This window comes from Antechinus flavipes, chromosome 2 (genome assembly GCF_016432865.1).
Source record: "Antechinus flavipes isolate AdamAnt ecotype Samford, QLD, Australia chromosome 2, AdamAnt_v2, whole genome shotgun sequence".
NCBI lineage: Eukaryota > Metazoa > Chordata > Mammalia > Dasyuromorphia > Dasyuridae > Antechinus > Antechinus flavipes.
The window spans coordinates 448,972,517-448,987,158 of record NC_067399.1 but is presented as its reverse complement, the minus strand read 5'-3'; the positions used below and the strand labels follow the sequence as shown (position 1 = coordinate 448,987,158).

The following is a 14,642-nucleotide window of genomic DNA, read 5'->3' as shown; positions in this document are numbered from 1 at the left end:
ATCACCAGAGCCATTCAATGATCACCCCCACACAATGATCATTCCCTCCAGTGAACTCCAGTGAATTCTGGTGTATGCCACTTATGCCACTTACCCACATCCTGCTTCATATTGCAACTGAGAATTTACAAAGTATTTATCTCACAATGACTCAAACAGTTGGGAGACTAAGTATTATTATTCTTATTTTATAGGTAAAGAAAAAGAAGCTCACAGAAATTAAGAGATGCCCAAAGTTATTGTGAATAATTGCTACAGAGTTAATAATTACTTGAACCTAGGTTCTTTTCATGCTAATGCAAATTGCTGATGCTGCATTTAGGGCATCACGCAGACAACTTGATACAACTTCACACTGTAATCTAAAATATGCAAAGTGAGCACAACACTTCCACATTCTACTTCTGTGTTGTCTGGGCCATTGTTATCTCTTTGTCCCTCATTATATGTCTCTCACTAATTAGGCTTCTTGAGATAGTTCTACTTATGGTAAGTCAGAACAATTATTTGTTTAGTATTACTTTATGAGAGTTATCCTAAAATGAATCTTTGATTTTTATCATTTGGTAAAAGTACTCCCCAAAGTTTCAAACAAAGGGAATGAATCTAAATGATATATCTTAGAATGAATCTAAATGATATATCTTAAAGAGAAATTGGTTGTTTTATACCAGCAATATTTAAAAAGGCCAACAGATACATAGTTCTACCTTGTACTAGACTCCCACTGTATCCACAGGCTTCACCAAAAATCTGTATGTTTCTCTCCCCAATTCCTACCCTCAGGGTTATTTTTTTAATATTCTAAAATCCCACTCTGAAGCAAAACACTGGCTGAGCTCCAGTCTTTCCCAGGAGGGGCCAATAACAGAAATGCTGACAAGTTTTCAGCAGCAGCAGCAGCAGCAGCAGCAACGATGCAGAGCGACAGAATACACTGAAGTAGCATTTCATGGTTGAAAGGACAAGGCACAAGCTGTATTCCTATAGTCTCTAGTTCTTAAGGTCACAACAAACCAGTCCTCTGATACCAATTAAAATCCCTGAAGTTTATGTTTCCCCTGAAAAGGACAGCACCAAGATGACCTGTGCCTGCTGAGAACATAACCGATCATGTACAGCCCTGGTTGAAAAATGAAGAGTTAAAAAAATTAAGTCATGACTGCTGTGAAATTGTTTATTCATGGTAGATGTTTCAGGCAAGTTACAGCTGTAGAACAGTAAATTGTTAACAACTGGGTGCCTAGAAAATCATTTCCATTATAGATCATGGATAGGACAAGAAAGCAGAGTAGATGATGGCTAAGAGATTTGAGTTCCAGCTCATCAAGGTTATGTCAGAAGCAAGTCAAGAGGAATATCCTTTCCAGAAACTGCTTTAAAGAAAAACTGCATTTTGAGATGAGATATATACTAATTGCTACATCTAATTATAAAGATTAAACCAATTTAAAAATCCAACCAAGCTTTAAATGTGATGGAGAGAATAATTAAAAATCAGATCTTTTTTTTAAAAAAACAAAACACTATTATGGCAGTTAGGAGAAGGTTAGAACACAGGGGAGGAAATAGCTCTGCCATCAGAAAGCAGGAGGAAAACAGCAGTCTGTCAAAGTTATTACAGGATAACTTTTTTTTTCTTTTTTAAAGACCAGAACTTAACAATTTTGAACATCTGTGCCCTTGCCTTTCCTATGTATGCCAAAATAGAATGGCATTTCCTGTATCAGTCTTCTTCCCAGCAGGAACCAAGCTGGTGAATCAGCAAAATGTCATTGTCTTAAGAAAGCCACTACTATTATTTGGAGTTCGCAAAAGAGATTCATGAGAACCTTCTAAATCATATTTCTAAGAACAACTTTGGCAATACTTTGGTAATACAAAAGCCATCCAAGTAATTACATGCCTTTTGGGGTGCATTCTAAATCCTTAAGCCATTTATCCCTTAGAATCAAGAAATTAGAATAAATTTTGAAGGACTGGAACAGACACCCACAACAGAAAGTTTCTATCACAATGTCTGTAATAGTTACTTAAAAGGCTCAAATACAGATTCCAGACTATGCTTTCTATTCCAGAATGCCTCAAACAATGCATCTATAACTACAGGTTAATTTGTGGTCATACTACATTAACCCTGATTAAGACCCATGCCTAAGTGAAGGGGCAGGTCAATTCTTCTAGAGCCTCCACAGCTGTGAATCATAATATCTGAAGGAGTTGTAAGGCAGCTTTTACTTATACAGGTGTTCCTTGTGGATTGGGAATGAAATAAATTGGAGGCAGAGGGAAGTGGAGGGAGGTCAGAGAATAGACCTGCCTCTCAGTCTCCTTGTATCATCATCATCCTCTCACCTGAAGAGATCCATTTTACAGGTCTGAGTTAGACTTCCAGCAGTCACTGGCAGGTGGCTCTCGTATCACAACACACTAATCTCTCCCAGACACCTATTTCACACTAAAGAACACAAACGAAATTTAGAGCCAGGGGACCTGGGTTCAAAATTTAAACAGAAATGGAAGCCACTGAACAAACAGAAAGATTCCTGCAAGCTTCATATTGATTTAGAAAACCATATATTAGCATTATCTATTACCGTGTTTCCCCGATAATAAGACCTATCCCAAAAATAAGCCCTCTCCTTACTGTGTAAGATTCCTCTAAAATAAGCCCTCCCCAAAAATAAGCCCTATTGAGATTGGTACTGTAGTGAAGGTGATCTCCTGCGCTACACGCTACATTATGGTACCCTCTGTATGCACCGTCTGTTTCCCCCCTCCCCCCGCCCTGGTGAAACGTACGCCGCGCTCCAAGCTGCATCCAATCAGAGGTGCAGCAGTGAGCGCATCATCCTGTTCTTCCCCAGTGATTTGCTTGCGGGCGCCATTAAGAGCAGTGCTGCGGAGGAGAGCTGAGGCAGGATAACATAAAAACCCGGTATGTAAGCTGGAGTGAGGGGGCATGATGGAGGATAAAAGGGGCATGATGGAGGATAAAAGAAGAACTCAGGGGGCATGATGGAGGATAAAAGAACAACTCAGGGGGCATGATGGAGGATAAAAGAAGAACTCAGCCAGCACTCACCGCGCTAAAGAAATGAAGAACTTCCTTGCAGAGAGAAGAATAGATCAAGTAATGATTCCTGCAGAAATGACTGTCTATCTCCAGACCCTTGATATTGCAATAAACAAGCCATTCAAGGACCATTTGCACATGGAAGTCAATGACTACATTGAAAAAAGAATGGAAAAAAATCAGCAAGGAAACTTTGTGAAGCCCTGTCTACAAGAAGTCGTGACTTGGGTGAAGAAGTCATGGGATAAAATTACTGACAGCTGTGCTCCAAGGCACTATGAGCAGGTTACCTGGACAAAACATGTTCATTTAAAGAGAGCTATATTGCTGGACATGACAGATTGGGTCCACTTCTTCTGAAGGAAACAGAGGCGCAAGACATCCAGGACGGAATTCAGGGTATGGACACTTATGACGATGTTGTTGAAGAAGATGGCATGATCATTATTGAATAAAGGTACTTTTTTTTGTTCACATTTACCTGTTTATTAAAATTGCTCTCAATGTTCATTAAAATAAGCCCTCCCCTGAAAATAAGCCCTCTGGTGGTTTCTGTCCAAAAATAAGACAGTGTCTTATTATCGGGGAAATATGGTAGGGTGTTCTATTGTATTGTTATTTATTTTGTGAAATGTTTCTCAATTAAATTTTCATCTGGTTTAGGCCCTACTCCAGGGAGTTGAGGACTGCATGTTAGCCTGTTAGGGACTATAGAATATTTGTGGTCAAAAGTGTCAAATAGAGCAAAGTCTTGTTACACTGTGAATCTATAATCTGCAAAAAGATTCTTAATGCTATCACATTAAAAATTTATGTGAAGTAGTGGAAATGTCTTAAGATCATCTTCCCAAGAAGCTTATATTAAGAATATCCACTGATTTATTTCAATAAGAATTATCAGTAAGAAAAGAATCTATTTAGACATGATCTTATGAGATTTCTGATGTTAATCAGAAAGATTAACAAAACTTACAGAAAAAGGTTCACCTAAGAATATTATAGTCAAGCAGGCTAACAATTCTTGTTTCCCACCGCTGAAAATAAAAAAGAATATAATATGAACGTTTACCTAACCCTTAAATACATGTCCATATTTTAAAAAATCACCTGAGGATCTTGCACATTTACAAGTCCCTTCTGCACAGGTAGATGAAAAGCACACTGCATTTTTCACAGGCCAGGCACCATGAAAGAAAATGCATACAAGGAACCAGCAAAGCAGGCAGCCAGGGCAGGGCAGCATCCTGGTGGGTAGATGAAGAACTACAAGTCTATCTCACTTGTCTCTATTGTAAATCCCCAAATCCTAACTATGAAAAATAAAGCTAGTTATCACATGAAAAAAGATATGACAGAAAATCTAAGAACTAATGGGGATAAATAAGAGAATGATTAAGATGTATTAATAGACAAAAAATGAACAAAAAATAATATAAATTTCAAGACAGGAGATAATTAGTAAGGAAACAGAAAATTAGGTTGTGAAAAATCAGATAAGATCTACAAGAGAAGTTAAATATAGCCACCTCAAAAGTAGCCAATTTTCTACTAACAACAGAAATAAGGATATCTGTATTGTCGTGTCCAAGTAGTCCAAGAAGAGACTGCACAGCATTTAGCTCCACTAATAAATGATATAGGTCCGGCATGGTTGCCACCACATGCATCTCTTGAATAATGTCATTTAAATCCAGTTCAGATTCCATAAACCTGTGGATGAAAATAAAAATGTATAGCATTAGTGGAAAGTCCCATCAAAAAGCATATCCTATCACCTTTATGATGTAGTAGTACTAAAGAAGAAATATCTGCACAACCTAAAAAGTGAGAGAATCTGTCAAAGTATCTACAACAGACCAACCAAGAGGCACACTCAAACATTATACTTTCACATAGTTTAATTGAAAAATTGATCTCTTCATTACAAAAAAACCAATCCTAGATTCAGATCTCATTACATCGTGGCTCTTCCTTCTCAGTCACAAACTAGCATTAAAAGCATTCTACAACATCAAATAAAGCTCATAGAGTCCTGTGAGTTGGCTATCATTACTCCACAGAGCTATAATCCAATCCATTACCTTGGACATAAACTACCTAGCTTATCCACTAACTTTCTACTCTTTACCTTACAATCTCATGGAAGAGATACAACTGAAGTTGTAAAGAATACAGGTAGTTCCACACAGCAATAAAAGTTACATCTGGGAACAGAGATTAAGAATATTTTTTCCCAGGGACCTGTATGTGCCAAAATGTTTGTGGCAGCCCTGTTTGTAGTGGCTAGAAACTGGAAAATGAATAGATGCCCATCAATTGGAGAATGGCTGGGTAAATTGTGGTATATGAATGTTATGGAATATTATTGTTCTGTAAGAAATGACCAGCAGGATGAATACAGAGAGGACTGGCGAGACTTACATGAACTGATGCTAAATGAAATGAGCAGAACCAGGAGATCATTATACACTTCGACAACGATATTGTATGAGGACATATTTTGATGGAAGTGGATTTCTTTGACAAAGAGACCTGAGTTTCAATTGATAAATGACGGACAAAAGCAGCTACACCCAAAGAAAGAACACTGGGAAATCAATGTGAACTATCTGCATTTTTGTTTTTCTTCCCGGGTTATTTATACCTTCTGAATCCAATTCTCCCTATGCAACAAGAGAACTGTTCGGTTCTGCAAACATATATTGTATCTAGGATATACTGCAACATATCCAACATATAAAGGAATGCTTGCCATCTAGGGGAGAGGGTGGAGGGAGGGAGGGAAAAAAAATCGGAACAGAAACGAATGTCAATATAAAGTAACTATTAAATAAAAATTTAAAAAAAAAAAGAATATTTTTTCCCTAAATATATGATCTGGTACTAAAAACTTGAAAATTTAACAAACTCCCAGAAAAATAAACAAAGGTTACAAATCCACAACTAGCAGTGACTCTGCTAGGCAAATTCTCAGAGGGAGAGTAGCCTAAAGGCTTTGTTTTGGGCATCAGGCTTATATCCAACAATGGGTGCTTTGCTAGGTAGAAGGGCTTAAATGAGAAAAGATAGCAAAGCAATAAAAATACACATCACAACAGTAAGTAAGCCAAGCTATGAAGGAGTCAATGACTCTCCAGTATAACAGAGAATGTGTCAACTGTCGGCTTCCATGAATGTTTTGCAAATATCCGAAAGTACTCTTAACCATAGACCCAGTGTCAGTATTGACCAGCAAAGCAACTGCAATGGGTGAGTACTGGTTCCAAAGGAAACAAAAGATGATTGTAAGGATTTCTGACTGACTGGAGCTTACCACATACAACCAAATAATACAACTATAACTCTGAAAAAGACAAACAATACATACAAAAAAGGTTGCCCAAAGTTCAACAGCAAAAAGTATATCCTTGGGGAAGATGGTATTGGTTGGAAAGGGCACAGAGTGAAAAGTGATGGTTACATGAGGAGAATTGTCTATTGTATTTTAAATGCACTCAAATGAAAAGAGGCATTTCTGAGCATGCGATCAAAATGACAATTGCATCTAAGGAAAAATAAATTTAAATGTTTCCAATCTTGATCCAGAGAAGTTCATTCAAATATGCTCAAGCAATTTTCATCTTAATTGCACCTCACTGAGACTAGAGAATTACCAAAGACACTGCACCAGTAAGAATTCAAAAGCTCAAGGTTAAAACACAATGTAGTTTTTGAACTGTATTTAGCCATCAAAAAATATTTTTCACATTTAAATTTGGTATTCGAATGTTCCAATGTCTAAAATAGGGGAATACATTATATAAATGGAAAAAGGGTATGATTTTTGATAGGTCCTTTTCATTGAAAATAATTTCCCTTAAGTGTTGTGTACAACAAATGTAGAGCTCCCTTCACATTCCATAAGATGTCTTTAAAGTAATACTAGTCTAAGCCAGTTAAAATGCATTAAATAAGTAAAGCTGTGAACATGTAAAATGGAGTTTGAAGGCCTCCAATTTTGTAAGTCAAGAGTGATGATACATTTCTTTTACCTTTCACGTGCAGGCCATTGACTTATATTATATGCAAGAATAGACTATAACCAGATGTTCTGAGACAATCTGATGTGGCAGAGAGACCCTAGACTGGGGAATGATAAAATATGGATTTTAGTTCTGTTTCTGTTGTGACTCTAATATTTAAGTCCTTGATGTCTAGGTTCCCTTGAACTTTGAAAGAGCCAAAATATCACCAATGTTGGTTCTCCTTCCATTAATGAATATCACAATCCCGCTATATCTCACTAGTTGCTATCACTTAAAAATTATACCTGGTACCCAAACATCAGAAGGTAAAATTTCTTCACATTTAGTTAGATGGGCCCTCTAATATGAGATAGTTTACTGGGTCTCTGCTTAAAGACCTTTCAGCTTTCCAGCAAACAAATCTAGTTAGGTGAGGCCCAAAATATACCTAAATTACATCAAAATCCACCCTATTAATAAGCTATGCTATAGTGAATTACCAGTGTAGGAAAAACAATTTAGAAAATAAACAGTTTGGAAAAGCTAAGCCAAAATAAGAAGAAGAGAGACTAACCTAACCTTAAAAGTCTCTCTAACAGCTTCAGTTATGAATTACATCATTTTGTCAATGATAGCATCACCATTAATATTTGTCATCCAGCTGTTTCAGTCACATGTAACTTTGTGACCCTATTTTGGGGTTTTCTTAGCAAAGATATTGGAGTGGTTTGCCATTTCCTTCTCTAGCTCACTTTATAGATGAGGAAATTCACTTCAAAGTGGCTTACTTAGTGTCACATAATTAATAAGTGTTTGGGATTACATTTATCTTAGGTCTTCCTGATTCTAGGTCCAGTGCACTCTAGTCACTGAGCCACCAAGCTGCCTCACCATTAACAGTAGTCTAGTCAATTTTTATCATTTTTTAATATCAATTTTTAAATTAAAAAAAATTCAAATAAAACTTTAACATCAAAGAATACCAAGAATACAGCTCTCATTAGAAAACAAAGGCTTTGAGAAAAATTAGAAAAAGCAAACAGAGGGAAGGAAATGGATAACTGGAAGAGAGAGAGTAATAGGAGAGATGTAATAGTAAAGAGGAGAATATCTCACTTCTCAGGATTGTCTGGAAACTTGATCCGTAGCTCTTGGTTTTTATAGGACCTCTTTTCAAACGTGAGAATCATTTTTTTCACTGAGCTTTCATCTAGAGGTTCATCCTGGTTCAAATAAACACATAAATAAAAGTCAACTTCAGCCCTTAGTGATATCTTCTTCTCTGAACTCTACTAGCCTTCATTTATTATATGTACTTCATTTGGCACTTATATCATGCTTTATATTGTTGGTTCCCTAGTACAAAGTATATATCTTTTCTCTGAAACTAGAATGCAAATCCTAGAGGCTAAGACTCAAGTCGTAAACATCTCTGAATTCCCCAAAGCAACTAAAAAACCATTTTGTACATAGAAATATATTAACTAAATCAGATTAACTAAAAGAGGAGAGTTGGAAGAAAAACAAAGAACAATCTAAGATTTGATCAAACCCATTCCTCGTCTTCAGATAACAATCAATAAACTCAAGTTCTTGGAAATCAAGAATCATATCTTTGTTTCTTTTACATCTTCCCTACAACATGCATTATGTAATCACATAGAGCAAGTAAATACTCAAAGAGGAAAGAAGTGATACAAAGAATCATTAAGCTAATTATTTATAACAATGAAATTCACAGAACCAGAGAATAGAAAGAAAAACTCTAACTTCATTTTATAAATGAGGAAACTGAGCTTCAGTAAGATCATTCTAATAATGAAAAGTAAAGCTAACACTAATGCTAGGGTCTGACTTACCAATTGATGTTCTATTATCTGTCTCCTATTATCAAGGGTAAAAGCTAAGATGTAATTCAAATTTCGTATTTGAAACAAACATAATTATAAAACTAGCTAAGTCACTTTTTTGTTGTTTCTTCAATATTTCTATTGATGGTTTATTAGAAATGTGTCCACTGTTCCTCTTAGTTGTCTCCTAGTCATAATACCAAGAACCAAGCAGGCAACTAATACCTCAAAGCAGCCTCAAAAACAGAAACAGCTGAAAGCCTACAATAGGACACTAGAAAGATGGGTTTCTAAAAAGGCATTTAAACAATGTTTAAATTAGCATTTTAGAGATTCCTTACAACCATTTTATTTTAGGGTTTTTTTTTTCATTTTAATTCAATTCTTTTTAATCCATTTGATTTTTGCTTTTCTTCTCCTAGATTGTCCTTCACTTCTATGTATTTGCATTCCCAATCTACTATTCTCTTTTGTTTTGAGATTTGCCACTGTGGATTTTAGTTTGTCTATTGTGCCCATAATTTTTGCTATGTAGGCCATAAATTCAGATCTCCTTTGAACCACTCAGGAATAATGTGCTGTGGTGCTGCCATGTATGTTTTCACAATCTGTAATACCCTCTATCTTGTCAAGTTTTGAATAATCTCTTTTTATTGTGTAGTTACTTATTTATTCATAGATGCTTGAACTCATTTACTAGATCAAGAAGCCATATTTCCTTTTGTTGTTAATATTTTCTTTGCTGATTACCTGCAAGTCTTTGAGTTTACTTCTTCCTGAGATCGTAGGTAATTTCAGTCTTTTTTTTTTTTTTTCACTTGGATTTTCCCTATTCACTTTCTAAATCTGGCCCCTCTGATGGTAGTTTCCTTGGGGGCTGAAATTTAAAGTGTCCAGGCTTCTCCCACATTTGGTAATTCAGGATTCACCGGCGTAGGTCTCTAACCTAGGTGATTTGGGGATGGTCAGAACTGACTTCAGCTAGATACTGTATTCCTTCCCTTAAGCTCAATGGAATGTTAAACAACTGACACATTGTCTTGTTTGCCCTCTGGACAGTTCAGAGAGTTGCTGGTACTTGGGTGGCTGCTGGTGCTACTGGCTTGTCTGCCCCAGTGCCAGCAAACAGCTGGTGGCCTTGCCAAGCTAGTCTACAGGACTGTGGCTTCCAGCAGGCTCTTACTTCTGAAGGGTTGTCACTTGATGAGTTGGCTATCTGTCACTACCCAAGCAAATTTCCATAGCTTGAAGATGGCAATGAAAAGAGGGAAAAGATATCTGGGGGTGGAGTTAGATTTTATTGTAAGCCTTAATCTGTGTGTAAAGGTACCTGATAGTACAGCCTTAATGCTGGTAGTGTGGGAAATGGTAGAGGGGTACCAATTTTTTTTACCTTCTTTTGGGTTATGAGTGTCCTAGAGCATGATCTTTAGCACACAACTGTTTTGAAAAGGTCTGAGAGGTCATGGAAATCAGAGAAAATGTCTAGTTGCTCCCATCTCATTGCTCACATTCAATTCAATTCCATAAATATTTAAGTTCCTATTATGTATAAAGTTCTGGAAATTTAATGACAAAATTAAGATAACTCCTCCCAAGGAGGTATCTTTTACACTAGTTGGGAGATGCAACCATAAATGTGGATATGTAAATACTAAATTTATATAAAGTAACAATACCAATTAATTTCAAGATGGAGTGGGTTCCAACTACTTGGGATAAGAGAGTGAATTAAGAGAGATCTATATAAGAGACAGCTTCTGAGCTATGCTTTTTTAAGGAAGACAGATTCAATAAGGTATAGATTTCATTTGCTCCAATCCTTCCCATATGTCCCCATTCTCTTTTATTAACTTCCTGACTTGAGTTCCATTGCCAAACAGGCCCTGACCACAACACATACTTAAATTTATAAGAATTGTTATTTAAAAGAAAACCCTAAGAGCAGTCCTTTTGAAAAACAAATTACAGTTCCCTACCAATTTCATAAATTCCAATTCTGATTTGGGTAGCTATTCTGAAATGGGGTACAACTCTACCTATATGTTCATTTAAGCAAAAATATTTTTTAAACTTTGCAATTTTTTTTTTATTTAGAGGTCTCTGGAGTCATTTATTGAGTTCTACTATCTATATATCCAAAACAAACTATTATTTGGCCACTGGGGTGAAATGCTCCAATACTATCACTAAACTTTTACTAAAATTATCTAAATTGGTAAAGAAAGGTTACCTCATCCTCAAGAGGCACAGATAAAGACAGCCTTTATTCTTCCTGGCTAACTCAGAAGAGAAAAGTATACCAGAATATAGATAGTTTACAGATCTCCCCAATTCCTAGCCTCTCCAAGGCTTTTGCTTTCCTCCTTTAATTTCTCTCAAGCAGCAGGGGAATAGTGAATTATCAGTCTCTACCATCAGCCACAACAGCATCACCAATAGCTCAACATCAGAAACCAGAGGGAGATTTCAGAAAGATGAATGTTGGTGATGCAGTACAAAAAGGACAATAATATTTTACAAGGTCACATGACTCCACAGTGGCAAATATCACTTGTTTTTCATCAAATGGGATTTTGGTCGCAGGGAAAAAATAACTCCTGGACTTGTAGCCATCCATGTGTCATTTTTACAAAATGATCTCTTCTCCCCTGTCCCTTAAGAGAAGGGCTAGTCCCACATTAGATTTCTGTCTCCTAGGCTTGAAACCACTTACCCATGACAGTTACTATCCTAATCTTTTAGTCTGGGCCTTGCCCTACATGGGAATTATGCCCGCCAATTAACTGTTGCCGCAGGGCTAACAGATTGAAGAGGAACTGGGAAGGAGGTAGGAGGGAAGAGTACTACATGCCATCTAAATCCTCACAGAGCTGCTGCATTTTGAAAGGACTGTGAGAAGTCCAAAAAACATTTCCCACTACACATTTACAAAATGTCACCCCTGGAGAGTCAGACTCCAAATTTAGGACTGATGAAAAGCTTTTTATGAGATGGTACATAAAAATAAAACTGGTTTATAACTTAGCTTTTAGTTTAATTTTAGCTAAATTCACATTGAGTCAAAGAACTTAGTCCCCTCCTTAAGACTGGAACGCCATATGTTCATAAGATTCTACAAAGCAGGACATTTAAAACCCTATTCATCCTTTGAGGATTATCTCTAAAGCCCTCCCCTACATAAAGTCTTTCCTTATCCCCTTAACCAAGAGTGATTCCTCCTATCCCTGATTTCTCTTGCATACTTTTAACTCCATTCGGTATCATATATATGCTCTCATAGACATGTACATAATGATAGCACAATGCAGTAGAAAGAACAATGGAGCTTAGAGACCGAAGAGCTAGGCTCCAATTCCACCCTTCTTCTTTACTAAATAACTAAGTACTTCTGGGCAAATTATATTTAATTTCTGAGATGAAGGCAGCACAGTGTAATGCTGTAGTGCATACAAGACTCTGTAGGTGGAGTCAAGAAAATTTTGAGTTCAAATCTCACCTCAGATACGCTGTGTCACATCACACAAGGCATTTAGCCTCTCTGTGCCTCAGTTTTTTCATCTATAAATAAAGATCAGAATCTTAATCAGAAAGCTAAGGCTCTCCTAGCTCTAAATCTGTGATCTGAAAATCCTATGATCTAGAAAAATATCTACCTGATTCTTATATACTATAAAAATAAAAGTTATTGTGTTTTATTACCTTCTATGATAAGTTCTTTTGAGGACTAGGCATTCCACTCAAATACCTACTAGTATAGTACCTCCCACATAGGAGATGCTCAATAATAATAATAATCCAAGCAATCCAAGTATAAGAGAACTCCCAAACAGTTAAGAATGAATTTTCATAATTCAAATTGAACAAAATATCAGAGAGGAACAAATACAAACTAAAAATAAAGTTGTTTAAATAGCAAAGGTAAAGGGTTTGTTTTAGTTTCACTATTAATTCACTGATGCATTAATATTAAAATGATTCCTTTACAGTAAAAAAGTTTTCAAAGAATTTTAAGAAATATAAGTAAAAAACACATCTATTTATCACAAGAAAAGAATTATAACAAATACTACTTTTTGTCATAATTCATTTCTGAAGACAAGGTTCTCCAAGTTTCCACAGCTCTTACCCTTACCCTCACCTCTTCTTCTTCCTCTTCTCCCTCCTTGTCAATCATCTGAAGCAGCTTCTTTTTGTCATCATCAGCTTCTTCCACTGCTGTTCCTTCTTCCTCCCTATAGCGACTTCGCTCTCGGGCTCCAGCTTGCTTTCGCCGTGTCTTCAGTTCCTCCTCTTCATCATCACGGGGCCGTTTTGTACCCCTGTTTGGCTAAGAGAAAACAAAAATCACAAAATGCCAAGTTGGAAGGGAAGTTAGCAATTGCCTAATATAATTGCTCATTTTATTGATGAGGAAATGCCAGATCAGTAAATTACATGGAGTAGAGCTGAAACTAAAATCCATGACTTTTGATTCTTCAGTCAATGCTATTTCCATAATAGCAACAAAACTTGATTTTGTGTTTCCAGCTTGGCTGATCAGACCTTTTTGTTTTTTTCCCCCGATTTTAAAAGGTGGAAGGTGTAAGGTAGCAATTCATAAATAGCATTCATTAAAATGAAACTTCCCTTATATGTGGCAATTGATTTGGCTCTATCCATCTTCTCTGAAATGCAAAATTCTTATTTGTTCTCCGTTTCATCCCTATTTTAGCATTTGTGAATTTTTGCCATTCGTGAATAATTGTCAAGAGGATGCTAGGCACTGTAAGGAACACCAGTGATTTGTTAATACAGATAAATTTCCATTGTACAGGTTACATAGCTGACTTGTAACTGGCCACTAAGCTGACAGACCCCAAGAAACCAGAGATGAAAGGCTATTCCCATTTATAATTAAGCTTCTGGTGACTCCACAAACCAGGTGCTTCAGCTATACTAAGCATATGACATTGCTCAGCAAATTCAAATTATACAATTTGGTTTGTAGGGTACCACCTGCTTTTCTTCACTTTATTCCCAGTCTCCCCGGGATAGATAATAATTTGATATTATCACAACCTATTTCCATAAGTATAAAAATCCACTATAGTCATTATATATCAACCCTAAAAAACCTGTTGAAAACATGCCAATAATTTAAGACTATTAAAAAGTATATAATCACTTCCACGTAGAAAAAAAGAGAGAAAACTTGCTTGATCCAACAATAATGTCTTCAAACTGGAAATCTGCAGCTCCCCAGCAGGTAAGAACTTTAGCCTCTCGGGAGCACTAATTCTTTTAGGTTCATAAAACCAGACCTGCTGTGATTCTGATTAGCGTGAGCTTGCTGTAGCAGCCAAGTTAGGCAACCTCGCCATGAAAAGCAGATTTCAGGATTGTTTATTCTTTGGGGGTAGAAGAAAAAGGCAGTGGACTACGATTAAAAGGAAAAAAGAAAACAGTGCCATAATCATGAAATTCAAAATGAATACCAAGTGGCAACCTCTCTTTTACGTACTTCTCTCAACACACGTATTTTCATGCAATCCTTTGAGACATACTATTATAGTCATACCTAGAAAAGACTTTCTACCTCTAATAACATCTAGTGAAATAGCACCTGGCCTCTGAGGGATCTAAAGCAGGTCCTTTCATCTTTACCACATTTCTATTTTACAAATGGAGAAATGGCATATTCAAGATTATACAGGAAGAACTACTACAAAG

At 36.5% G+C, this 14,642-nt stretch overlaps 1 protein-coding gene across 2 annotated transcripts in view; it reads right to left on the bottom strand.

Annotated features, from left to right (window-relative positions):
* Positions 1-14,642, bottom strand: part of CTNNBL1 (catenin beta like 1) — a 218,907-nt gene that overhangs the window by 145,429 nt on the left and 58,836 nt on the right. The window contains exons 2-4 of one of the 2 annotated variants that reach the window (XM_051979353.1): positions 13,066-13,260; positions 8,197-8,303; positions 4,647-4,786 (exon numbers count right to left, since the gene is read on the bottom strand). In XM_051979353.1, coding sequence (XP_051835313.1) covers positions 4,647-4,786; positions 8,197-8,303; positions 13,066-13,260 — 442 coding nt within the window. The remainder of the gene's footprint in view (positions 1-4,646; positions 4,787-8,196; positions 8,304-13,065; positions 13,261-14,642) is intronic. The other variant, XM_051979354.1, reaches the window with a different exon arrangement.